The sequence below is a fragment of the Rana temporaria genome, chromosome 5 (genome assembly GCF_905171775.1).
Source record: "Rana temporaria chromosome 5, aRanTem1.1, whole genome shotgun sequence".
NCBI classification, from domain to species: Eukaryota; Metazoa; Chordata; class Amphibia; order Anura; family Ranidae; genus Rana; species Rana temporaria.
This window is the reverse complement of record NC_053493.1, coordinates 301,384,457-301,411,752: the sequence shown is the minus strand read 5'-3', so window position 1 is coordinate 301,411,752 and position 27,296 is coordinate 301,384,457. Positions and strand designations below refer to the sequence as shown.

General features: G+C 40.0%; 1 protein-coding gene across 2 annotated transcripts in view; it reads right to left on the bottom strand.

The window, feature by feature from the left end:
• Positions 1-370: 370 nt before the first annotated feature.
• MIB1 (MIB E3 ubiquitin protein ligase 1) overlaps positions 371-27,296 on the bottom strand; it is a 110,462-nt gene continuing 83,536 nt past the window's right edge. Inside the window, exons 13-22 of one of the 2 annotated variants that reach the window (XM_040354054.1) lie at positions 24,083-24,215; positions 23,451-23,537; positions 17,236-17,400; positions 13,544-13,725; positions 12,719-12,911; positions 10,068-10,146; positions 6,171-6,284; positions 4,609-4,709; positions 2,124-2,257; positions 371-1,564 (exon numbers count right to left, since the gene is read on the bottom strand). In XM_040354054.1, the coding sequence (XP_040209988.1) occupies positions 1,516-1,564; positions 2,124-2,257; positions 4,609-4,709; positions 6,171-6,284; positions 10,068-10,146; positions 12,719-12,911; positions 13,544-13,725; positions 17,236-17,400; positions 23,451-23,537; positions 24,083-24,215 (1,237 nt within the window). In that variant the 3' untranslated portion in view covers positions 371-1,515. Of the gene's footprint in view, positions 1,565-2,116; positions 2,258-4,608; positions 4,710-6,170; positions 6,285-10,067; positions 10,147-12,718; positions 12,912-13,543; positions 13,726-17,235; positions 17,401-23,450; positions 23,538-24,082; positions 24,216-27,296 lie in introns of those variants that run through there. The other variant, XM_040354055.1, reaches the window with a different exon arrangement.

Genomic DNA, 27,296 nt, shown 5'->3' with positions numbered 1-27,296 from the left:
ACTTTTACCTAAATGAAAATGGTAAACAAGACAAAGAGTGAATCTCCCTAATGGGGACACAGACAGCAACAAAACCTGATAGGAGTTCTAATCCCTCTCCACCCTATCCAAAACTAAAAATAAACATTTTGCCTTTAGTAATAATTTAAAGCTGAACTCTGGACACAAAAAAAAAAAAAAAAAACTTTCATTTAAATATAATTCTAAATAGCCACTTTATGGGAACGAAACACCAATGCAAACCTAGATATTACCTTTTGAAGGCAGCAGTGACATCACTGTTCTGTACATAGCCTGTGCAAAGAGCAGAGCCCACTACAGATTCCCTGCAAAAAAAAAAAAAAAACACGGGAGGGAGAAGAGACCAGACACCCTGCACAAGGCAAGAGAAAAGCAATGACCAGCTTTATTACAGGAAGCTCCTCCACAAAGGCAAATTCTCACACTGGATTACTACATAGATCTGGAAGAAATATACAAAGCACACCAAGATTCAAGGCAGAATACACACGACTCTTGTATTTACACAATATTTGCTTATCCTGGAGTTCAGCTTTAACATCTGTCTTGAGTTCTTGTTCAATTTGTGCTTTAGTTCCATTCCCAGACATCGCATAAACAGGTTTTAGACACTAACAAAATTTTAAATAAACTGGCCCAGTTTTTCAACTTGATTCAAAGGCTTCTCCTTTCCTTAGACAAGTCCTCCCTTTTCCTGCGTCTTTAGTTTGTCATTTAAATTCATGCAAGTCCTTACCAAGGTAACATCTAAAATGCAGAAGGTGAAGGGGAGCTACTAAAACAGTAGTGTTAAAAGGGTAGCAATAGTAGCATGTATTGACATTATCCAGGTGAAGCATTGCTAAATTTGTAAGGCCTTTGTAAATAACCAGGCAACAGGATTCAGACAATGTAGCCGTTTTAGCAAAGACAAATAATGGCTAAACTTGATGTAAAACGACATGTTTAAATTGAAAAATAAGCTTGAAATCCACGATAAATGATAAAAGATAGGTCAGGTTATCAAGAAGGTCAAATTGGAGGTCCTCACGCACGTCAGAGAAGATACATTTCTCCACTGACATCCACAAAAAGCTACTGTACTGTTTTTCAGCTCAAGATGGGCACTGCAGTGTTCGAAATACAGAAAAAATAAAATAAAATCATTGTCATGAGTTCCTTTTGTTCAACTTGAAGGTCGGTGAGGAAACAAAAGGAGAATTATATGAGGGGTTCAGTAGATGTAAATCTGTCTACCATGGCCATCCAAAGACATGCTTCATTAAAACCTTTGTCTTCTAGCTAACAGGAACAGAAGAAAAACGGTAATTCTTAAAAACGAGGGGAGCAAAGCCCAGCTTACATTCTGGCAGCAATATGTGATATATTGTGCTACGTCTTTATCTTTTGTAGTTTGTATCTGTGCGCATAGCAATGGGAATGGCCTATTTGTTTTACTTTTTTTCAGAAACATGGCTTGGAATAGATTTACATTCATAGTGTTCTAAAAGTTAGTTAGCTTCTTTTTTCTGCCTTTGGGAGCTCAACCTCTGACATACTGTATCTGCAAATGAATAAAAAACATTCCATTACTCATTCTGAAAAATAAAAGGGAAAAAAAAATAGAAAGTCTAATACGGCAAAAGGAATCTCCAGGCCAAGGCATACTTGCAGGCCTATTAGAAAGCAATGCTGTCTGCTGACATAGGCTGCACATATCCCCCAGTATATGACTAAATTTGCCAATTTAAAAAACTTTAGAAAATAAATACTTTTTGCATTAACAAAGAAACAAAAAAAAAAAAAAAAGAAAAGAAAATGTGGATTTGATAGAGCCACCAATCTTTTTAAAGCTCACAAATACTAGACAAGAATGCGTTTGTGTTCTCTAATTTTACACAACACAAAGTAAGCGGACACACAAGTACTAATAACAAAGACCGTTGTATGCTGAGATTCTGTAAAAGACCAGTGGCAGGATCCAATACACATTTTAAAGCCAATCTTTTGCATTATTTCCAGCAAGTTAACAGCGAACGCAGCATGAAAGCCAACTCATCCGTGCTACCAAAACTGAAGCAACTTGAAAAATATACAAAATAATATAATGAGGAGTCTAGTACAATAAGATTCTTCGTTCTATCGCCTTCCGACAAATGGGACATTCACTCATCCGATCTCCACAGAGCTGACATGTTCCATGTCCACACATGAAGATCATATTCTTAAGCCGATCGAGACACACAGGACACATGGTCTACAGGGGAAAAAAAAGAAAAGAAAAAAAAAAAAGATGTAAACTATGTAAAATGTACAATGTCTATAAGCCAGTTCAGTTCAAACTCTTTAACCATTATTATCTGCATATAACCGATAAAAGAAAATTCCTAGGTAGATGAAACGTGTTATGCAGGTAGCATTGACATTACATTGCATGCCAGCTGGAGTACAGAAGAACTTAGAATGATAAAGGTCTCCAATGTCCGGAGACTCTGGATTTCACCTGGAGGCAAATTTGTTTTTACATTGTCTCTTTTAAATGTATTTATTTTTTATCACTTTTAGTGCTATCACAGGGAAAATAAACATCCCCTGTGATAGCAAAAGGGAGTGGCAGGTACTCTTTACCGAGAGATCTGGGAGTCTTTTAGACCCCAGATCTCTCCTCCGCCTTTAAAAGCTTTGGATCGTACCCAGATCATCATTGATCCAATACTTATTCAAATCTCCAAGGGTTTGTTTACAACCACAAAAACAGATGTGATGAAATGCTCCATTGCTTGCGTTCAGCTAAACCACAGAGATGATCAGAGCCATTCCAGTCCCTAACAAGCTCTATGGTCAGCTGGCCAAACCGCTGGCTGCATGCTCAGGGTCTCTCGGTGGGAAAGCCCCAGAAGGCGGGGGGGATGGACAGAACACACACACACCCCACTGCTTGTAAAAGCAAAAGCAATCAAGCAGCTAATTGGCTGCTAGGATTGCTTTTACAAGAAAGCGAACTGCCAGATGAAAAAAACAATACTGGGATGATGCCTGCAGCAGCATTTCTCAACCTTTTCCCAGTCCAAGCACCCTTGAAAAGTATTTTCAGTCTCAAGGCAACCGAGTCTAAATCTTCACATTACTGTGTGTTGGGGAACATGTGCAAAATCACGTGTGTGCCTGACGCAAAGACAAACAAGATGCTCTTTAGCAGACACATAGGAGTGTCAATAATTCCTAACAATACTCCCCCGCATTGGTAAACGCGGTGCGTTTTCGGTGTGGCGGGTAGGGACGCTTATTAAAATGAATGGGCTGCCCTACATGCAGCTGCACATATGTTCATATGGCAGATTTCGCAGGATGGGGGCGTGGGTGTTAAAATCATGCAGTTGAGTTGCACTTTTACCACACCAACTGCTCCCCCTTTAGCTGCAGAGGCAGCAGCCAAGGTTATACACATGCTGTGGCCATGGCAGGAAGCACAATGCCAGGTGAAAGGGGCCTAGCTGCAGCCACCAAGCAACCATGTGCATTGCCCCCATCCTTGTGAGTAAGCCAGGAGTGACATACGTCAAGGAAGTTTGGCTTGGGGACATTAGTGCATGCAGTCAATTCACTGATTTTTAAAAACATTGCAAGAAGAGCCAATTGAAGTGTGGCTGATTTTTTCCCCCCTATTTTCAAGAGTGGAGACAGACTGTGATGGCTGGCAGCCAGGTTGTCCATGTTCAGGAAGGTAAATGGGACCTTGTGAGTGTCATGTAATTTGAGCCACTGCTGAGCAAAACATACAACCCAACGTTTAAAGAGTATATCTATTAATAGGATAAAACACCGACATTTTTGCATTTTAAAAGGGCATAAGTTTTTCTACACATTTTTATTAGTTTTATGCATTAAAGGAGTTGTAAAGGAAAATGTTTTTTCATCTTAATGCAATCTATGCATTAAGCTGAAAAAACATCTGCTGCTGCCGCCCCCCCCCCCCCCCGATATACTTACCTGACCCCTCGAAAGTCCCGCGCGGTCCCGATATCCTCTTCGCCGCTCAGCCTGGCCGCTGATTGGCTAGAGTAGATGGATTGAGAGCAGCGCAGCCATTGGCTGGCGCTGCTGTCAATCACATCCAGTGACACGACGCGCCAAGGGGCAAGGCTGAGTGATACAGTGAGCGGCTATGGCCGCTCGCTGTATCACGGGAGCGCGCCCGCAATTAGTGACCACCATGCAAGCTCTCGCATGACTGTGGTTACTAATTTCGGGTAGGACCAGACACAGCCGCCGAGGGACCCCTGAAGGCGTGGATCGGGGGCACTCTGTGCAAAACTAACTGCACAGTGGAGGCAAGTATAACATGTTTGTTATATAAAAAAATGTTTTCCTTTAGTGACCCTTTAAGTTTTTTTTGTGCATTTTATTGGGCATATCCTGTACATGAAAATGTAGTATTCATGGGTGCTGAAGTGCAACAAATTCTTGTATAAAGTGTCAAAATCTACCTAAAACACATGAAATTTTAAAACTGAAAAGCATAAGCCTTGACAGTGTAGAACAATTATCCATCATAATTCCTAATGCACTGCTCTTAAAAAGAATAAAACACTATAAATACAGAATCACCTGTTCTTTAATATCTTGCAATTGCTGCTGTAGCTTCTGCACATCTGCATTGACATTGGTGTTGTCCTTGTCCTTCTGTAAAACTGGAATGTTTCCCCCTGCTGTAAGATATAAAACACAGTGTTAGAGTTCAAAACACAGTGATGTATGGTCAATATACATGGATGCAAAACCAATATCTGGATTTTGCTGATTATTTCTAAAGCATAGAGCAGGCATCACGCAGGCAGACTACCAAGGTTGGGACCACTGGAGCTGGGCGGGAGGAGTGACAGGTCTGGACAAATGATTGAAGCTGTCCCACTTTTCAATGTTGGAAAAGTAGGGGAAAACTGATGTAAAGAGGGTCGCTGTGAACCAAAGGGGAGGGGCTATCTGCTGTGATGTAAATGAGTAAAGGCAGAATTAGCGGGACTAGCACACTGATGTAAAGATGTTACAATTCATGCTTTGTATTGAAGATGCTCGCCGTTACTTTAATGGTGTATATATACATATTCAACACTGTACGCACAGTCATGCAACACTACGCAAATTCGATTTTTATAATTTTTTCCATAAAAATAGAGCTACATAAAACGAGTTTAGTTTTTTAACTATATTTTCTACATTCGGTTATAAAACATATGCAATAAAATCAGATTTATTTTTACAATTTATGCAAAATATGGATTTTGCTACGTCTTTGGTAAAAAAAAAAAAAACCCCCAATAAAGTATAGTATACTAAATGGTTTGTGTGAAAGTTATAGCGGCTACAAAATGGTATATATATTTGAAAATTGATCAATGCTGATAAAATGATGGCCTCTCCTTTCTTGAGGCCCTAAAATGCCAGGATGGTACAAATACCACCTAAAATGACCCCTTTATGGAAAGGGGTTAAGCAGGCACCATGTGATAGCTGTGGGCCAATCACCACATAACAATAAGCAAAACAATCAAGAATGTAAGCCATGAACAACTGTTTTGTTTTGTTGCAATCGCAATGCAATCATAGTGATCACGCGATACCCCCAGTCACTCACAGCTGTGAACACAACAGTCACAGGGCGCACCAGTGCGCATGTGCTCAGTGAGATACCAGAGCATCACTGTGCCTGCAGCTGTCGCTGTAAATGTACTGTTCCAAGTGGATAAAACAGCAGAGGTGCTCTCCTGAAGAAATGGTCAGAAACCCAGTCAATACAATTCTGTGGTACATATCCTTGGTCCCATAAAGCTCAGTAAAATTCAGAAAGGCTGAACAGACAATACATGGCTGTGCAGCCAGTGATGAATATAAATGTATAACACAGACATAGTAGAAATTATTATAATTTTTTTTTTCTTTTTAACTCAATTACTGCTACACTGGCATTCTTAAAAGTAGAAACATTACTGGCATATGTCTTGATTTCACATCAATAAAATATTAGGTTCAATAATGGTGTGTAGCTGTATGCTGTTTAAGCTGTAGTATAAGTACAAGTAAAATTTTGAAAAAATGTATTTGCATCATGACAGCTGTTTCGGGCCCATTTGTGACAAACCTTTTAACCCAAAGAAACTTGCACTTCTTACCTGTGTCATCTGTGACATCTTCTCCTGCTTTTCCACTACAGCACATGACAAAAGGCACTCTCCGCTCAACTAAAGCACGACACTGAACACACTTTTTCATAAGACTTGCACAATCTGCAATGAGAAAACACCAAAAAGTATCTACTCAAATATCACCATAACACTAAAAAGAGAAGAAATAAATGGAAAAGTAGAACTTAAATAAAATGAACTAGAAAAAAAACAAAAAAAACAAGCATGTGTCATTTTACAGATTGGTTTATGTAAGGGAGGAAGCAGTATTTTAGTTATGCATTCCCAAGGTCAGAGAGAACTTGAATAGTGCCAACACATATGTCAGCAGCCTAAAACTGGACATGTGAGTACATCCACTTGTGGAAAAAAACATTAGCTTAATACATAGCCAGCTTTCAGTTTGTGGCGTAGACTGTTGATTTATAAAATTAGGAAGAACAATGGATAAAACCAATATTTACATCCAACAAGCTGCAACAGGAAAAATGTATCAGTTCAATAGAAACTACAATGTGCTTGACAACACGAATGCACATATTAGCATTTTGCAAGTTAAGTTACTTAGGCCGGCCATACACGGTTTGAATCTCAGCCGATTCAGCAGGAATTGCCTGAGATTCGAACCGTTAATGGGCAAGCTGAATGTGCCAAGTTAATTGATCGATCGATCAACTTGGGTACAACCAGCCTGTCGGATTCTCTTGCGATTATGGCTAGTAGCTGCTATAGCCACTAGCGATAACCACTGTCTTCTCCCAGCGGGGACGGCTTCCCACGTCAGGAGAAGACAATGGCCCGGCAGGAGGGATTCCCGCATTAACACAGTCTGTGTTGATGGGGGAACCAAGCAAAATGTCTTCCCTGCAACCATGTATAGCCAAGTATTGGCTGCTTTGGGGCTTCTTGTATTCCAAGCAAATAAAATTGCAAGAATCTCATAACTATATTTAACTGCTTGTTTTCCTACAATAAAACACATGAAAAATAAAATGGATCTCATTATCAGTCCAATTAAAGTACAGTATTATTATTGCACAGGATTTGTACAAGTGGATCTAACCAAAGCGTAGAGACATTTTGTGTTGCCATATGCTCACGCATTCTGCACACCTCCAATTGGAGGTTTTCATGTGCACAAAATAATTTTTGTCAACAAGCCCCAAAATTTGAGTCTGTCAAAGCTCTGTTTTGGGAGATGACAACCTACAGTCACAATGGAGGAGAGATTCTCCACACACCACAAGTTGACGTGTATCAGTGCAAATAGTATTTAGCCTCAAGTTGCTCCCCTGTGAAGAATTTAGACGTTTCCACTTGAACTCAAAGGGCTCCAATACTTTATGTACCTTTGACAGAATTTTAGTGATGCCGAGATATAAATAAAATAGTCACTGCCTGTGTCTGCACAGTAATAAAATGATTGACAACATGAAATAGTTCTGTGAATTTACCTCCCCCTGTACAGCCAATCCAATTCACATTTTATTTTTAATTAACAAATGCTATTTTAAATTTGAATAGAAACGGCCCCTAAAAAGCAACAAACATTGGGTGGAATTTCGAAACGGTAGCACAAGGAAAACTAAAATAAAAGACGTTGAAACTAACAGTACCAAACATATGGTGTTATATTTTTAGAATACAACAGGGTAAGTAAGGAGCCTCTGTAACCTTGGGAATGTTAGGCTGGCCAAATGTTCCAAACTAGCTGTACAATCTACTTTAGATTTACTAACTGCTACCCAAGGGGCTAGAGGCCGATTTGAATGGATTGGATGGTTAGGTATACATGTTTACTACACGGTTGTCAATCTAAAGGTCATTGATTGTACAATCAGACTAACATGTATGGAAAGCTTTTTTTTTAGACAAAGGAGGCGAAGCTTAATGCGTATCTGAACTCCATAAGCAACAATTAAATATACTGCAGCTTACCAATCCTTAAATGTGGTGACGGCATTAATTTTTTTTTTTTGTAAGCTTTTTTTCCTTAATTTTAAGCTTGTGATCCAGCAAATAAGTGTCATTTTTCAACAGACCAGTTTCCAGCAAAGGTGCCAGTTAGGGGGTTAAGACAAACCATTGAAACTGGGGCTTATAATGGTTAGTTTTTCACATCTGTGTTAAAGTCTTTATCCCAATAAGGAAAAAACTGTTGCTGTGACTGTTTAAAAAGTGTTAGCTGGAGTTCAGCCTTAATTTTTCTTTAATTCAAGTAAATCTGCTAGAGCACTACCCTCGCTACAGGTTGACAATGCTACTGTCCAAGGGTGGCATGTGCTCCTCCATTGAGTTCAGCCACCCTAGGACAGGAAGGGCATTACTGGCATAAACACCAGATGAAATGAAGGGCTCATGAACATAGGGCTTAAAAAAAAAAAAAAAAACACTGTTTTATACGTTTTTTTTTTTTTTTTTTTACAAGCTGAAAATACACACACACATTCAGGAGAGGAGTTTAACAGAAAAACGCTTGGCATGCCTAAACACATGTAAATGCAGCTAAACGCTAAAAGCATTTAGGCACCTTTGACCGTGAAATGCATTCCAATGGTCAGAATAAATTCATATTCTGGCCAATAAAATCTATTAACGTTCAAATACACTAAACGCATGTGCAATACGTGGCTTTATGCATGTTTTTGTTGTCGTAGCTTTTCTCCCGACAGAAGTTCTGATGTTCAGAGCAGGAAAGCAAAAATCCTGTCTGAGTGCTAAAGGTAAAAAGGCCTAAAAATAAAAAACAAAGGCAGCCACCATAATCAAGGATTGATTGTGGTGGCTGCAATATATTACATTTTTGTTTTGAGGTTTATATGTACTTTAATCTGATCGCAGATCTACTGCTAAACATGCACCCTTATGACTTCTTACACTGTGCAGCCATAATTTAGGACATAAACAAAACTGTCACCTTTCATAGAGTGTTCAAATGTCCTCATGCCAATGTCAATCTAAAGGGGACGGACTACAGAGCATTATACAGGAGTGCATATTGTTATTAGATTATATATATATATATATATATATATATATATATATATATAATCTCCATATATATCTCATATATATATATATATATAAAAATATCTCTATCTATATCTCTCTCTCTCTCCATCTATCTATAAATATATCTATATATAAAATTAGAGCAGTATGTAACTTTTTTTAAAGTGGTTGCAAAGACAGTTTTTTTTTATCATAATGCATTTTATGCATTAAGATAAAAAGCCAAACATATCTGTTTTTTTAAGCGAAGAACAGGGAAGCCTTTCTGTTAATGTGAAATAAAAACTGCAATCAGTCTTGAGCTTGCATCTGTTGGAACCCCTGTGATGTGATGAATCTGCCAATAGCCTTTGCTGTACCTGCCCACAAGATACAGTAGACATTCAACATGGGGTTCCAGCAGAGTGAAAGAAGACTATCAATCACATATGCTGGAGAAATCCTACATGATGCTGGAGATCGTAACATCTGGGGTGACATCCAGGGGGAGAAATGAGGAAGTTAGTGGGGGGCTTCCTCACAGGGAACAACCAGAGCTTGAGCAATGCAGGAACATAAGTGGCAAAGATAGAAGCCCTGCTGTGATATCCTTGCCACTCAGAAGACTTGGGAAATAACAGTATCAAAGAGGTATTTGCCAGAACTGCATATAATGAAGGGAAGGTTAAAGATACAGCACAGGTAGAACAAATAGTATAATATGCAATGAGAACAAATACAATTTGGGACAAAATTACGCTTTAACACTTGCAGTGCCAGGGGCCACTAAAAGGCAATTTGATTTGTCTGCAAATTCCTTATCACATTGTATTCTTTCAATCCGCAATTCAAGTTAGGAAACATTTAATACATAAAGGAGTTTATTATGCTCACTTTCACAGGCACACATGTGTCCACATGGCTGGAAGAGCACGGCTGCTTTCTTGTCTGAACACACAACACATTCTTCAATCTGAAGACAAAGGAAACATGTGACCGTAAAATAACTAGTTGTTTATTACATAAAACAATATATTAAATAATAATTTTCAAGAGACAACTGTTGTGTGCAAAAGGTCTCAGTTCATTAAAATTCCACTGAAATCTTTTGCACAGGACAAGTGTCACTTGTGAGTTAATATTCATCACTATTTGTACATTTAAGCAATTGTAATGGAAAAATGTTACTTATCTGTTGGGGTCGTTTTTTTATCTTCGATTACTCATTTATACGTTTTATCAAGATCGGATCAAGAAACATACATAGTGATCAAACACAGAAGTAAACCGTACACAGTACTGCATATTGCTAAGAGGTAAGATATTCCAGAATACAACGTATAATCAATGTTCAGCCTATATGTATGACATCATAAGGCTTATCCAGTATATCTTTCAATCAGGGTGGATTTGATTTAAATCCCTACACACACACACTAATATATATATATATATATATATATACTTAAAAACCTTGCCTCAAAACCCGGGGGTCATCTTATACCAGATCTCGGGCATCCATTATTCAAAAGCTGCGCCTCCTCCTTGTGGAGGTTCGCGATAGGCGGGACACTTGGTTTCCCAGTAGAGCCTCTGTTCGGTGTTCCGCCTATCACGGATGTCTTCTCATCCTCAGCTTCGGACGAGAGGACCTCCGTGATAGGCAGAACACAGGCGCCTATCACAGAACAGCATGAGGAGGAGGCACGGCTTTTGAATAATGGACGCCCGCAGTACAGGACTAAAGGTATGGCACAGTGAGGCATGTTGATGGCACAGTGAAATTTGAAAAAGCTGAATAAATCATGTTCCTGTCAGCGTTTTTTCCTATCAGCGGTTATTCTGGCTACCCCTCAGCTTCCAGACAGACTAGTAGGAAGGGGGGTCTTCTTATACAGCGAGTATATGCCAAAACCAAAGTTTTAGCTGAGGATTAGGGGGTCGTCTTATACGCCGGCAAATACGGTACACATATATACACAGTGCCTTGCGAAAGTATTCGGCCCCCTTGAACATTGCGACCTTTTGCCACATTTCAGGCTTCAAACACACACACACACACACACACACACACACACACACACACACATATATATATATATATATATATATATAAAATATAAAAAAAATACACACACATACAGTATCTCACAAAAGTGAGTACACCCCTCACATTTGACCACACTGAAGAAATTACACTTTACGACAATGTAGTGAGTGTACAGCTTGGATAACGGTGTAAATTTGCTGTCCCCTCAAAATAACACTGCCATTAATGTCAAAACCGCTGGCAACAAAAGTGAGTACACCCCTAAATGAAAAGGTTTACGTTGGGCCCAATTAGCCATTTTCCCTCCCCGATTTTCTGTGACTTTTTAGGATTTCAAGGTCTCAGGTGCGAGTGGGGAGCAGGTATGTTAAATTTGGTGTTATCACTCCCTTGTACTGGTTATTGGAAGTTCAACATGGCACCTCATTGCAAAGAACTCTCCAAGGATCTGAAAAAAATTATTGTTTTAAATAAAGATGGCCTAGGCTATAAGGAGATTACCAAGACCCTGAAACTAAGCTGCAGCATGGTGGCCAAGACCATACAGCGGTTTCACAGGACATCGCCATGGTCAACCAAAAGAGTTGAGTGGACGTGCTCAGTGTCATATCCAGAGGATGTCTTTGGGAACGATGTATGAGTGCTGCCAGCATTGCTGCAGAGGTTGAAGGGGTGGGGGTTAGCCTATCAGTGCTCAGACCATACGCCGCAGACTGCATCAAATTGTCATCCCAGAAGGAAGCCTCTTCTAAAGATGATGAACAAGAAAGCCCGCAAACAGTTTGCTGAAGACAAGCAGACTAAGGACATGGATTACTGGAACCATGTCCTGTGGTCTGATGAGACCAAGATAAACTTATATGGTTCAGATGGTGTCAAGCGAATGTCATGGTCTGGGGCTGCATGAGTGCTGCCGGCACTAGGGAGCTACAGTTCATTGAGGGAACCATGAATGCCAACATGTACTGTGACATACTGAACCAGAGCATGATCCCCTCCCTTCAGGAACTGGGCCGCAGGGCAGTATTCCAACATGATAACGACTCCAAACACCTCCAATGCAACCACTGCCTTTCTAAAGAAGCTGAGGGTAAAGGTGATGGACTGGCAAAGCATTTCTCCAGACCTAAACCCTATTGAGCATCTGTGGGGCATCCTCAAATGGAAGGTGGAGGAGTGCAAGGTCTCCAACATCCACCAGCTCTGTGATGTCGTCATGGAAGAGGACTCCAGTGACAACCTGTGAAGCTCTGGTGAACTCCATGCCCAGGAGGATTAAGGCAGTGCTGAAAAATAATGGTGGCCACACAAAATATTGACACTTTGGGCTCAATTTGGACATTTTCACTTAGGAGTGTACTCATTTTTGTTTCCAACCATTTAGACAAAACATATATATTTTTTTTTTATTAACAGACTGGTCACAACATTCGTATTTGAAAAAACATATGGTGTTTCTATTTAGAAAAATAAATACAAAATAAATATCAGTTACCTTTGTTCTAGACTGTACTTGCTCTTTGCATACGAGACATTTTTTTACCCGTGGGGAGCATAAAGAGCAGGTTGCAATATGCCCACAAGGTCCAAAAAGTGTATCTCTCTTCATGTCGGAACACACCATGCACTCCTCTAGAGTTTCAGAATCATTGTTAATCATAGATGGGCTGTGAGATCCAACTTGACCACTAAAAATAGAAAGTAAGATGCTAGAAAGGTTGCAATGAAACCTACCATCATCCAATTTTAATTCTACTCTTCTGAATTACCATACCCAACACTACCCAGTAAAAGTGAAGCACCTAACACTAGTCACCAACTTGTGTGGCTGGTGTTGATGCTTCCCACTCCTGACCAATAACACAAGTATTGCCTATAGAATAAGTATACATTTAAGCACATTGCATCCCTGAAACTACCCAATAGTATAATTGGAAAACTTGAAAAAGAAACAAGTACCTATGTGCACTCTTACAATTGCATGCCGTAAGAGCGTGGTCTACATATCTATGTGCAACAGACAGAGAAGATGAGTATGAGGATGGAGGGCAGGGTCTGTGTTGCACTGGCTTATAGCTATGGACAGTGCTGTCTGTTAGTTTTGAGAATGAGGGTACCGAATAAGGGGTGCAGAGCTGTAAGTGAACCTAAATGAATGCTCACTTTTAAATAGATTTGTGACTTGGCATACTCGTGTCTTAAAATGCTATTTTGTATGTTTCTTTAGGTACAGAGAGTAATACTGGTCTTTAATACCTTTGCTTCTCTTACAGTGCTAAACAGTAATGATTTACATTCATAACCTGATATCAATCCATACCTAGATTTTTCCTTGTGGCACTTAGCCAGGGCTTTGCACAGGCTGGGGTCTGGACAGAGGTCAAGCGGAGACTGCCCTTTTTTGTTACGTATGGCAAGATCTGCTCCATTTGCTGCCAGAAAGCAAGCAATAGAGGCAGCACTTTTCTTCTCAGCCCCTTGAGTTCCAAGGCCCATAATAAGCTGGCAAATAAAATAAAAAAAAAAAAAACTTTAGATTAGCATTATAGGTGGAAATAATATAAAATTTAAATAAAGTAAAACAATAAAAACAATATATTATATACGGTAGATTAGCAAAACGTGTCCACTGGGCAGGCTGAAAAATGTATTTTAAAAAAGGGTTAACGCACATACACCTGGTAGTGTTGGCTGAGGGATTAATGTATATAAGTCACATATGCTAGGTGCTGAAAAGTTAAATCATGGCAGGTAATGTGGTTGAATTATGGGTACATGAGCAGGGGGTTGGGTGCTTAACCACTTCAATACAGGGCACTTCCCCCCTTTCTGCCCAGGACAATTTTCAGCGCTGTGACCATTTGAATGACAATTGCACGGTCATACAACACTGTACCCAAACTAAATTTTTATAATTTTCTTCCCACAAATGGAACTTTCTTAAACATTTTTAGTTTTTCTTCGTTGGTTATAAAATTTTTCACGTTCACTGACAGGGAACTGATAAGGTGGCACTTATATATAGAATTGATGGGCACTGATATGCAGCAATGATGGGCAATGGATAGGCAGCACTGATGAGGAGCTGATGGGCATTACTGATTGGCATCTGAAGGGCACTGACAGGCGTCACTGATGGGGCACAGACTGGCAGCTGCGCTGCTAATCAATTTGCCGATTATCAGCGCAGACCCCCACTCTGACAGGGTGAGCAGCTGATAGGCTCTCCCTGTCAGCATGAACTCTGAGGAAAGCCGTTTACCGGCACTTCCCAGTGCATGCTGTGAACAGCTGTGATTGGTCACAGCTGATCACGTGGTAAGGAGCCTCAGTCAGCGGCTCCTTGCCACGATCGGAGATGCGGTGTCTCAGAGTGACACACAGCACCACCGATCGCCGCGCTACGTGCCCCCGCGGGCGTGCTCCCCGGCATGTTATCCTGCTTGACGTCATAAGACTCCTAGTCAAGATAACAGAACCACCAGGCGGGAAGTGGTTGAAGTGCAACCAAAAGGCCAAACGTTTTGTTTTTAGGTTTGGATAGAGTGGAGATGGATTAGAACCCGTCAGGTTTGTATTGCTTTCTGTGCTCCCTTTAGGGAGACTCACTCTATCCATTTGCCCAGTTTATCATTGAAAGTGAAATTTTGGGTTGTCCCCAGAAAAGAGGGGAAATCTTGCTACGGGGACACTGGTTCTGGTGACCTGGGGTCCCCAAGGGAATCCCTTTCATTTGCAGGGTTTTTCTCACTTCCTGTTTTGACTATGGGACAGGAAGTGAGCGGAAATCTACCCAATGGGACACAGATTGCAAAAAATAAACTGAAGGGGGTTATGATCCTCCCTTACTCTATTTTCAATTAAAAAAATAATGTTTATACTTACTTATCCTAATGCCGCTCCGATCACATGATCCCTCCAGAGGCGGCTTCAGTGAAGAGGAGAGATCCCCAACAGCTGCAAATGCCTGTGTGGTGATGTCCCACATAGGCTTACTATGGGGGCATCCAATGTCCGCTTTCCCTCGTGAAAACTAAAGCCAATGCTGGGACCCGATTATGTGACCGGACCAGAATAGCTTCAGAGCAGGTAAGTCTAAGCATCTTTTCTTGCATAGGGTAGATAGAATAGTCTTAGAATGAGGGTGGCAGCGGTTTTAGCCTTAGTTCGATTTTTACTGAGCTTCCATTTTAAGGAATAACACATTGCTAAGGTGTTAAATCTTATGCACAGAGGCTACTAAGGGGTTAATACATATAATAATAGGTATAGAAAAGAATCGCCCCCTTTAAAATAATCAAAGTTTGTTGCTTTGCAGCCTGAAATTAAGACAGAGTTTTTGTTTTATCCAGCTATATTTAATAGTGCAACTTATAACATCCAAGTGAAAGGTAGAACACCAATATGTCAGAAAAAAAAAAAAAGGACATTCACCGTTTTCTCCTTCAACAAATGCGTGGTCTTTTTGCTGTGTGCTTTGGGTCATTGTCATATTGGAAAGTAATCCTTCCCATTGATAACTTTCTGGCAGAGGGCAGCAGATTTTCCACAAGAATTTTGACGGAAAAAAGAGTGAATGTCCTTGCATGGCCTAGTCAGAGGCCAAACTTAAACCACACTGAAAATCTGTGGAATGACTTGAAGACTGCAGTCCACAGTCACCATCAAATTTAATGGAACTTGAACAGTTCAGGAAAGAAGAGTGGCCAAATATTGCAAAGTCTAGATGTGCAAAGTTAGTAGAGACATATCCCAACAGACTAAGAAGACCCCATACACACCATTAGATTTTCTGCAGATTTTTGTCTTCAGATTTATCAAAACCATATAGTGCAAGGCCCGGCCTGATAGCATACTAATGGAAACACTTAAGGTTTGGCTTCATATTATATGGTTTTGGTAAATCTGAAGACAAAAATCTGCAGAAAATGGGGTCTAAAGGCTGTAATTAAAGCAAAATATGGTCCAACAAAATACTGACATAAGGGGGTGATCCTTTTTTCAACTCGGTAATTCTGTTTTTGAATTTTGTTTTTTTTCTGACATGTTGATGTTGTATCTTTCACGTGAATGTTATAAGTTGCATTAGTAAATACGGCTGAATAAAACAAAAACTGTGTCTGCCTTCAATTCAGGCTGCAAAGCAACATAATGTGATTTTAAAGGGGGGCGATTCTTTTCTATATTCACTGTATATACTGCTGACTAGCCACTGCGGGTTTATGCACATGCTCTTGAAGCTGATCAATAAGGTAAAAGTGCATGTATACTGCAGACAGGTTAACCCACATAAGCTGGGCATAGTATATGCCAGTATACAAACTAGCTAATGGGCTGTGTGTGCTGAAGTGTGAACCTCGATGCTGGCATTGATACTGGAAAATAATGTGTCCGTTATATGAATTTCATCAAATACAATTGATAGTATGTCAAGGGCAATTAAACATATAACACATTCTATGTATGTTATGCAAGCTGAAAAAAATAAAATAAATATATATATATATATATATTTTTTAATGAATGCAAAAAAATATAAACTCCTGTATTTATGCCTGCTAACACATCTCATAAAATGAGCCCCCGTTATACTTACCTGACCCCCTCGAAAGTCCCGCGCGGTCCCGATATCCTCTTCGCCGCTCAGCCTGGCCGCTGATTGGCTAGAGCGGATGGATTGAGAGCAGCGCAGCCATTGGCTGGCGCTGCCGTCAATCACATCCAGTGACGCGGCGCGCCGAGGGGTGGGGCCGAGTCATACAGTGAGCGGCTATGGCCGCTCGCTGTATCACGGGAGTGCGCCCGCAATTAGTGACCACCGTGCGAGGTCTCACATGATTGTGGTGACCAATTGCGGGGAGGACCAGAGACAGCCGCCGAGGGACCCCAGAAGACATGGGGGGCAAAACGAACTGCACAGTGGAGGCAAGTATAACATGTTTGTTATTTAAAAAAAAAAAAAAAATCCTTTAGTGACCCTTTAATTCAACAGATTAAAAAAAAAGCACTTACAGTGTTCTTTGAGGGCTCCCATGTAGTGGTGTCAACTTTGCCAACATCCTGCATGTCTTGAAGCTGTCGCAGTTGAGACAATGTATGGTGTCGAAGGGCTTCATGCAGTGGTGTATCACCATCCTTATCTTGGATATCCAGTTTTGCTTCAGCACGCACCAACAACTACAGTGGGGAAAAAGGGGGTATTTTTTACTCACAGTAAAATCATTTCATGGGAGTCCATTGAGGGACACATGAAGTCTGAGTTGTTTATTATTTTTATTATTTAAATTGTATGTAACCCCAGACAGACAATGAACTTCTCTTATTTGCTTATTTTGATCTTTTAATTGTATTTATATCTGTACAAGTGCAAAAAAAGGGTGTTTAATAGCGAGCATATAAATCTGGTTTTCCTTTCTCGTCAATTGAGGAACCCAGGAAATCTTTAAAGTGGATGTAAACCCAAATTTTTTTTTTCCCCTGGCACAATTTAGAGTGCAAGATTTCCTATCATCTGTGCCCAGTTCTGCCACACAGAGTTAATCCAGCTCTAAGCAATCCTCTTATTGTTCAGCGACATAAATCTGACAAACAGAGAAAGATTGTCAAATCCTCCCCCTTGCTGTGAATGACATGTTATTTACATATCTCATGCACTAGCCTGAGACAGGCATTTTTTAATTCCCAACCCCACTACTTTTCTGAAGTCATGTGGTTACTTTTCTAGATTTTGACTGGATGTTAGTGATTATAGCAGAATCTAGTGTAAGGAATACACAAGAGAAAATGCATGTTGACAAGGGGAGTGTAGAGGTGGGCGGGGAGCCTGACATCACGACTCCACCCACCGAGCTCCAGACAACAGACCCCCCAGAATCTGCAGGGTTTCAGACAGAGGGGAGACATTTGACAGGTAAGGATACATGCAGGAGGCATGTATATCCTTATAGATCAGCACTATGGCAGTAGTTTAGAAAGGATGAGAGTGGGTTTACATCCACTTTAACATTCGGGACATCCAAAAGCAGCCCAACTGAGGTTTGGGCAACAAAGCAAAAAAAAAAAAAAACAGACAAAAGGATGACTCAGAAAGCTTATGAGCGACCTTGTGTCCAAAGCTGGCATCAGAGAAGGCTGAAACATCTACCATGTAAAATTTAGGAGAACATGCAGACAGAAGACCAGATGGCAGCCTTGAAAATGTGAGCAACATTAACTTTATGCAGAAAAGCCCAACACCAGCTAATCCCTATGCAATACTTGTAGAGGTGATGGCTACAAGAAAAACCAGCTTGTGGATAGGAGAACAGAGAGGAATGTCTTTACAGGGTTCAAACCACAGTTTCTGAAGCCCATAGAGAACTAGATTCAGATCCAACAGAGTCACAAGGGGAAGAGCTAAATGGGAGAACCCCTCTACAAAGGTTTTAATTAAAGAGTAAGAGGCCAACAATCTCTGAATCAGAAAAGAAAGGGCAGAAAACTGATACTTGATATTGTTGTGGACCAAATGCTGCTTACCAAAAGGTATATTAATTAGCTTTTAGAATTGTAATAATGACAGACTCCGAGATACCTCTATAAAAATATAGCCTTTAACAGCCATGCCATTAAAGCCAGCGACCATGAAGTAGGGTGACAAATGGGTCCTTGAGACAGAAGATCCTGATGATCCAGCAGATCTCAGAGCATCTGCCAAGAGTCTTTTCAGGTAAGCATACCACATTCACCTCGGCTAGTCCTCAGCAATAAGGATCCCTCCATCTTAATTTTGCAAAGCAGTTGAGTAAACAGTTTCAGGGAAGGTAAGACATAGATCAGGGGTGTACTGATCCCCCAGAGGCACCAAAGCATCCACTGCATCGGCTAGAGGATCCCTGTCCAGTCTGTTGTTGAATCTAGTGGCAGGAAGGTCAACATCCAGCATCCCCCACCCGCGATCATTCCACAGAGAGGCAGAACAGTGATCTGCCTATGAAAACAAGGCAGAACGCCATTCTGACGGGTGGACACAGATCTGTGTTCACCCAGTCAGTTCAACCCCCAAACAGTAAGCAAACACCTCCTAGGGACAAACTTGACACCTTGATCCCTTCCAGTGTCAATAGTAAAGTAACAGTGCATATTTTTAGCACCGATTACTGCAACAAGGTCACTGGTTCCCAAAAAAAAAAAAGTGTCAGTTCGGTGTCCGACTTGTCCGCCGCAATCCAGCTAAAAATCCAGCTAAAAATCACTGATCGCCGCCGTTGCTAGTAAAAAAATAAAAATAAATGCCATATTTTATAAACGCTATAATTTTTGCGCAAACCAATTAATACATGCTTATTTTTTTTTTTTTTATATTAAAAATATGCTATAGCAGAATACATATTGGCCTAAATCAGGGGCCTCCAAACTGCGGCCCTGGGGCCGGATGTGGCCCTTTGCTTGCCATAATGCGGCCCTTGGGGCATTATTCCATCCAATTTAAATGGGGCATAATTCTGGTTGCCGACACCAATGGGGCACTATTCCTCCAACTGACACCATCAATTCTTTCCATTAACACCAACCATGGGGCACTAGTCCTCCCACTGTCACCAAAGATATGGAATTATTTACTCCCAATGGCCCTAGTCTGGCCCCCCTAAAGTCTGAAGGACCGTAAACTGGCCCTTTGTTTAGAAAGTTTGGAGACCCCTGGCCTAAATTAATGAATAAATTAAATAAATAAAAATGATTGGGTGTGTTTTATAGCAGAAAGAAATATTTTTTTTCTTTCAAAATTGTCGCTCTTTTTTTGTTTATAGCGCAAAAAAATAAAAACCGCATAGGTGATCAAATACCACCAAGAGAAAGCTCTATTTGCGTCACACGTCCAATTGTCAGTTAAAGTAACGCAGTGCGGTATTGCAAAAAATGGCGTGGTCATTAAGGGGGGAAATCCCAGTAGCAATCAGTAGAATTATTGTTTAGCCAACTTCAAAGACTAGTTATATAAATTCTGTAAGTGATGGACTTGGTTATATTTTTAGAACACTAACCAAAATTAATTTGTTCCATCTGCAACGTCCAGCATGTTGTTAAGAGTCCAGAACTATGTCAAATAACTATGTAGAAACCCTCATGTAAAAATTACTTGTGCATTACCATTTTTACTTAACCACTTGACCACTGGGCACTTAAACCCCCTTAATAACCAGACCAATTTCCAGGTTTCGGTGCTCTCACAATTTAAATGACAAATACTCAGTCATACAACACTGTACCCAAATGAAATTTTCGTCCTTTTTTTCCACACAAATAGAGCTTTCTTTTGGTGGTATTTAATCATCGTTGGGTTTTTTATTTTTTGCACTCCAAGAGAAAAAAGACTGAATATTCTGTAAAAAAATGAATTTTTCTTTGTTTCTGTTATAAAATTTATCAAATTAGTATTTTTTCTTCATAAATTTTGGCCAAAATGTATACTGCTACATATCTTTGGTAAACATAAGCACAAATCGGTGTATATTATTTGGTTTTTATGAACGTTAGAGTCCACAAGCTATGGTGTCAATATCTGAAAATTGATCACACCTGAAGTACTGACGGTCCATCTAATTTCTTGAGACCCTAACATGCCAGAAAAGTACAAATACCCTTCAAATGACACCTTATTGGAAAGAAGACATTTCAAGGTATTTAGAAAAAGGCATTGTGAGTTTTTTGAAGTTGTAATTTTTTCCCACAATTCTTTGCAAAATCAAGATTTTTTTTCCACCAAATTTTCATATTAGCAGGTTATTTCTCACACACAGCATATGCATACCACAAATTACATCCCAAAACGCTATTCCTCCCGAGTATGGTGATACCACATGTGAGACTTTTACACAGCATGGCCACATACAGAGGCCCAACATGCAGGGAGCACCATCAGGCGTTCTGGAGCACCCAGGCCAATTCTGACATTCCTCTCCTACATGTAAAAATCTTTTATTTGCTAGAAAATTACATGGAACCCCAAAACATTATATGTTTTTTTTAGCAAAGACCTTAGAGAATACAATGGTGGTCGTTGCAACTTTTTATCTCGCACTGTATTTGCGCAGCAATTTTTCTAACGTATTTAAAAAAAAAAAAAAGTTTTGTGCTTAAAAAAATAAAATATATCAGTAAAGTTAGCCCAATGTTTTTGCATAATATAAAAGATGAAGTTACGCCGAGTAAATAGATAACCAACATGTCACCCTTCAAAATTGCACACGCTCGTGGAATGGCGCCAAACGTCGCTACTTAAAAATCCCCATAGGCGACGATTTAAATATTTTTACTGGTTATATGTTTTTAGTTACAGAGAAGGTGGTTTGAACACCGTTTTCATGTGGGGGGGGACTTGCGTATGCGTTCGCTTCTGCGAAGCACACGGGGACAGGGGCGCTTTAAAAAAATATATATTTTATTGTTCATTTTACTTTTATTTATTTTAGTTTGCCACGTTTTTTCCGCAAAAAATTAAAAAAATTTTGATCACTTTTATTCCAATTACGAGGAATGTAAACTCCCCTTGTAATAGGAATATAGCATGACAGGTCCTCTTTACAGTGAGATATGGGGTCAATAAGACCCCACATCTCACCTCTAGGCTGAAATAAAAAAAAACAATCCTGGCTTCGATCGTATTGTTGAGTCGGTAGAAGCAGGAGAGGGGGGCATATTGCAGAGTATTGCACAGGGGGTATTGCACAGGGGGTATTGCAGAGTATTGCACAGGGGGTATTGCAGAGTATTGCGCATGGGGTATTGCAGAGTATTGCACAGGGATGGATGGCTGGATCTGTGACTGCAATTGTCACAGATCCAGCCCACAGCACTGCTGCTGCCTCCGCTCTCTCCCCTCTCCTTTCACACTGTACCGATCGGTACAGAGAGGGGAGGGAGGAACTGGCATCATCACATGACGCCGGTTTGTTTACAAGTGATCGCTCAGTCATTGGACGTAGCGATCACGTGGTAAACCGCTGCTATCAGCGGCGATTTACCGTGATCCGTGATGCAACGGGTCCTCTTGTCACGGACACTCCCATGTGCGCGCGCCCCCAGGGGGGCGTGCGGGAGCGCGATTCTGGAAGGCCGTTTATTAACGGCCTCCCAGAGTTAAGCAACCGCCCTGTAGCCGTACTTTGGCTATGGGGCGGTTGTCAAGTGGTTAACCAGATCCCTGCTCAGCCTATAACAGATTGACGGCCGGGCGGGGTTTCATTGTTTGGAGTGTATGTCATAGGATGACCTTCGGAATAGCCGCTCGTGCACGTGGCGATCTGTGGTGTGGTGTGCAGCTCGGACACACCTTATCACCGATTATGGTAAAGGGTCTATGATGTAGGCCATTTACCATGTGATCAGCTGTGTCTCATCACAGGATACATAGGAAGTGTTGGTCATTGGCATTCCTCTCTTCACACTGACAGCTTGTGAGGAGAGCCGAGCTGATAAGCGTTTTTTCTCAGTGGGGACATCTGCACTGATGAGTGCAATGAATGTAATCAGTCCATCAGTGTAGAGTCATCAGCGCACATCAGTGAAGGAGAAAAATTACTTATTTACAAAATGTTATAACAAACTAAGAAAAACTTTTTTTGCCATGACCAAGAAGAGGGAACTGAGGATAAAAAAAAAGTGTGTTTATAATAAATAAAAATATATCTATACACACACACATGTTTTAACACTTTGGGTAAGCAGTGATAGAAGAGGGGAGCAGGGGGGGTGTAGTGATGGAAAAAAGGTGAAGGGTTTTTGGGTCCAAGTAAAATAACCATTTTGTATTTGTGTCCTCAGCAAAAAATATTTAGAAATATCATTGGATATTGTGGCCAAAAAAAGCTGCTTGCAAGGTTAAATTACAAGCTGTTTTTACTCGAATGACTCTGGTAAAGCAAAATCTCCAAAAGAACTACAAGCTCCAGCTCACTCCCACAGCCAAAATCAAATGATAGTATTTTATACCCCGATGGGTACTCTGTAGAGTAATACATATAGTACAAGGAGTTCAACTGCAATTATGGTTTTGTGGGCAGAGATAGAAACAAAAACTATCACAAGAAAATCTCACCCAAGGAGTCCTCAATAGTTATTTGAAAATGTTAAATTTAAACATTCAGTGCCCACCAAAAATTGAAGTGCCCATTTTGGATTGAATTGGCCTTTAATTATTCCAAAACTATTTAAACTAAAAGCCAGACTGACTGAAATATGCAACTTACCCTGACGATTTGTGTATGTTGACGTTCAACAGCTAAATGAAGAGCGGTCTGTTGATTTACATTTTGAATGTCCAAGTTTGCACTGCCCTGAAAGGCAAAGCAAGACAAGCTGGTAAAGTGGTAAAAAAACAGATCCAGCTCAACTCAATACTAGATTTGCATCCTAAAATATTAAAACATATATATTAATCCAGTAAATACAGTACATATTGTTTTAGAAAAAAATATGCCACTTAACACATCACCAAAAACACATTTTTCGATAGTAGGTCATTGCTAATGGCTTTAGTCACATATACTGGCTTTTTTACTTGCAATTTACATCTGAAATCTTGTCACCAGAGTTCCTAAGCTCTACACCCCATAATTTGGTAGGCTCATATTTATGGCCTGCTCCATAATCACCAAAAATTCCAAAAAGACAGAATAGTGCCAATGACCCAGTGTTCTTGGTGGACCTGGAAACCCAGGTTCAAAGATCTCATGCCCAACAGATGTAAAAACAAAGTGAGTATTGAGTAAACTGACCCTTAAAAAAAAAAAAAAAAAATGACAAACAAGTTACAAAGCAAGGGCCTTTAAAGGACAGTACTTATAAAAAGGAAAAGTGTGCAGGGAATCATACAACATACCTGATGAACGAGCAATTCAGCAACTTCAACATGATTATTGAGTGCTGCCAGGTGCAATGCAGTGTATCCATCATCCTTCTTCTCATCAACGATCCATGGACGAGGCAATTTAGAAAGTAGGACACGCATAGCGCTGGCGGGGGGAAAAAACAAACAAAAAAAACTGAATACAATGAAATCTTCGGACCCATAAAACATGTAAAGAGATTACACCATCAAAACGTAAAACTTTTTAGCACATGTATAAATGCTTATGCTATCCTTCAGCGGACAGGAACAACTTCCTAAACGCGTTCTGCTGTCCAACGCGGTGCCACAGCTTTAAACTCAACCACAACATAGCAGTGAGCAGGCCTGGAAGGGCAAGGATTATTGCTTAATATCTACACTAGCCAGGCACAAATAATGAAAAGCCACCTGACATCATTTGTGCTCAGAATTTTACCACCACTACGGCAGCAATGGGCTGCAACGGAGATGCCATACAGTGGTGCCGACATTGAGATGTTGTGTAACATTTCAGTCAGGTCTCTGTGTTCCTGTGAACCCCGGTGTACTGAAAATCCTGTACAGGAAGACAGCATGTTTATAAATTTCACTGTTTATTATTTTTGTAGACTGAATAATGTGCAGGTAAAGGAAAAAAAAATTATAGTCTTAAAAAAAAAAAAAAAATGCCAGAAGGAATACAGATTTATGACACATCTGAGAGTGGAATTAAAGTAGTTTCTGACCTATACATTGCTTGATTATTGCAAAATGTTCAGAGTACATGACTCAGCAACTCCCAGGAGCCAGTAGACCAGCATTAAAAAGATATCTAGACTGGGAAGCCTGTATACGGATTACTGGAATGTGTCCATCTGTGAACTGACAAAGCTGGGCAGTGCAATGTAAGTTATCTACAACCTATGCTCGTTCATTATTATCCAAAAAAACTGGGCTTCTGCATCGCCAAAGAATAAGGCCTCAGTCACACTGGCACTCCTTCACTCAGAGGGAGATCCCCCCCTCTCTATTAGTCCGGGTTACTGTTATCTCTGACAGTGGTCAGCAGAACAGGAATAGAGGGGAAATCTTACAATGGGATTATTGGAGAGATCATTGGAGAGATTTTGTCTCATTTCCCGTCTTGACTAGGAATTGGGAGGAAAAAGAACCGTCCCTTACCTACTCTATCCAAAATGAAACAAAACAAGACAAAAATTTGCTTTTTAGTTCTATTTTCATAGAAAATTCCAGTTATTGGGCCGTCGCCAGAAACAGGAAGGTAAATCTTTCAATGAGGACATTAGTTCTGGTGACAATCAGAGATTCCCTCACGTTGATTTAGCTATAAGACAAGTGAAGAAAAAGCCAAATGGGACAAAGATGGCAAAAAAAAGAAAAGAAAAAAAACAGACATGGGTTATAACCATCCCTTACTCTATCCAAAATGGGAAAATAAATGTTGCCTATAGATCCACTTTAATTTCATACTTCTGGAGGATTTTTATGTCTTGTAGAGTACCCTAATTTGCAAGACATGACAGAGTAGCCAGGCATATCTAATCAGTAGGACCAGGTATTATGTTATTACCGCATTTATCGGCGTATAACACGCACCATAACTTTAAGAGGGAAGATTCAGGGGGAAAAAAAAAAAACTTTCCACAGCCCCTGCACATTACACGGACCCCCATTCATTATAAAGCCCCCCTGCACACTCTAAAGTTAAGAAAACATTACTGTCAGCCTCTTCTCATACACCACTCCTCCTGTGTCACTGTTGTAAATCAAAGCTTCTAAAAACCTCAACGCAGCTCTCTCGTGTACCCGATCATGTGACTGCTCTTCTCTGCTGATTCATTGATGGTCACATGACCGTTCTCTTCTTCCAATCAAAAGCTACACTCAAGGAGGCAGAGTGGGAAGAGGAGGAGAGCGGCCAGAAAGAGCAGCGTTAATTGAGGTATTTAGAGGCCTCCATTTACATTGAGGGTGGCACAGGAGGAGCAGTGTATGAGAAAGGACTGGCACTAATGTTTTCTTAACTGTAAAGTATGCTGGCGGGGTGGCACCTGGGCGAAACGCCCCCCCCCCATTGGTAAAAAAAAAAAAAAATATATATATATATATATATATATATATATATATATATATATATATATATATATATATATATATATATATATATATATATATATATATATATATATATATATATATATATTTTACCATCAATTTTTAGCGTAATAAAGTGCGTGTTATACGCCAATAAATACAGTGTATTCAGCCTATTGAAAAAAAATAACAGTTTTGCATATTTGTATAATTGTCTGTAGCTGGAGGTCCACTTTAAGCAAAGGCAACGTCTAACATTTTCCAAAATAAAGCCCTAGCTGGTGAAAGTAGTAAACATCTCATGCTTATGTTTCTAGGTTTTAAATTGTGTTAGCAAGTGGACAGGGCAACCTGTGACTACACATAGCATTGTGTGACACATGCCTCCTGTAGATAGTAATTTACTCTGCGAGTATGCACTTATAGAAAACGACAGATGTTCAGAGTGACACTGGGAACCAGCAACCAAGCCATGCACGTTTTGTGTATTGAAGAAAAAAAAAAGCAACGCTTGAAACTTCTAATTATAGACTCTCGTTAGCTCACCCTCAGACTAATGAGACAGTGACAAATATACACAAGATGACCCACCCACAGGTATGTTAACCTCTTCCTTACTAGGATATTGCATATTCCCCGTCAGCCTACTTTTCGTTAGGGAGAGTAGACAAACATTTATTAAGCTATTATACATAACTCCTTGCTTGCTGTGAAAAATTACTTAAAATAAGGAAACAGGAGTTAAAAAGTAGAGGTAAACAGATAGTGGCTTATTTTCCTAATTGCATAAAGCCAATTGACTGGATGCAACGAACAACACTCCAATGTATATTTAATGAATTATACATGAAATTACCGTAAACCCTTTTTCATTCAGTAAAAACAAAAGTGATTATTTTATTTTTTTTGTCAAGGACATTTTATTCAAAAGCTATTACTAAAAAAGAGAAGCATATGTTTTCTCATGACTGTATGGAGACACATTAATATGGTAGTCTGTGAATTGTATATTGCCAGCTTGCCAAAGCCAAACAGCATGTTTGAAAGAAAGCAGGCTCATTCACTAAGGCAAAGAGAAATGAGCAAAGAGCCAGAGACAAAAACCACCAGA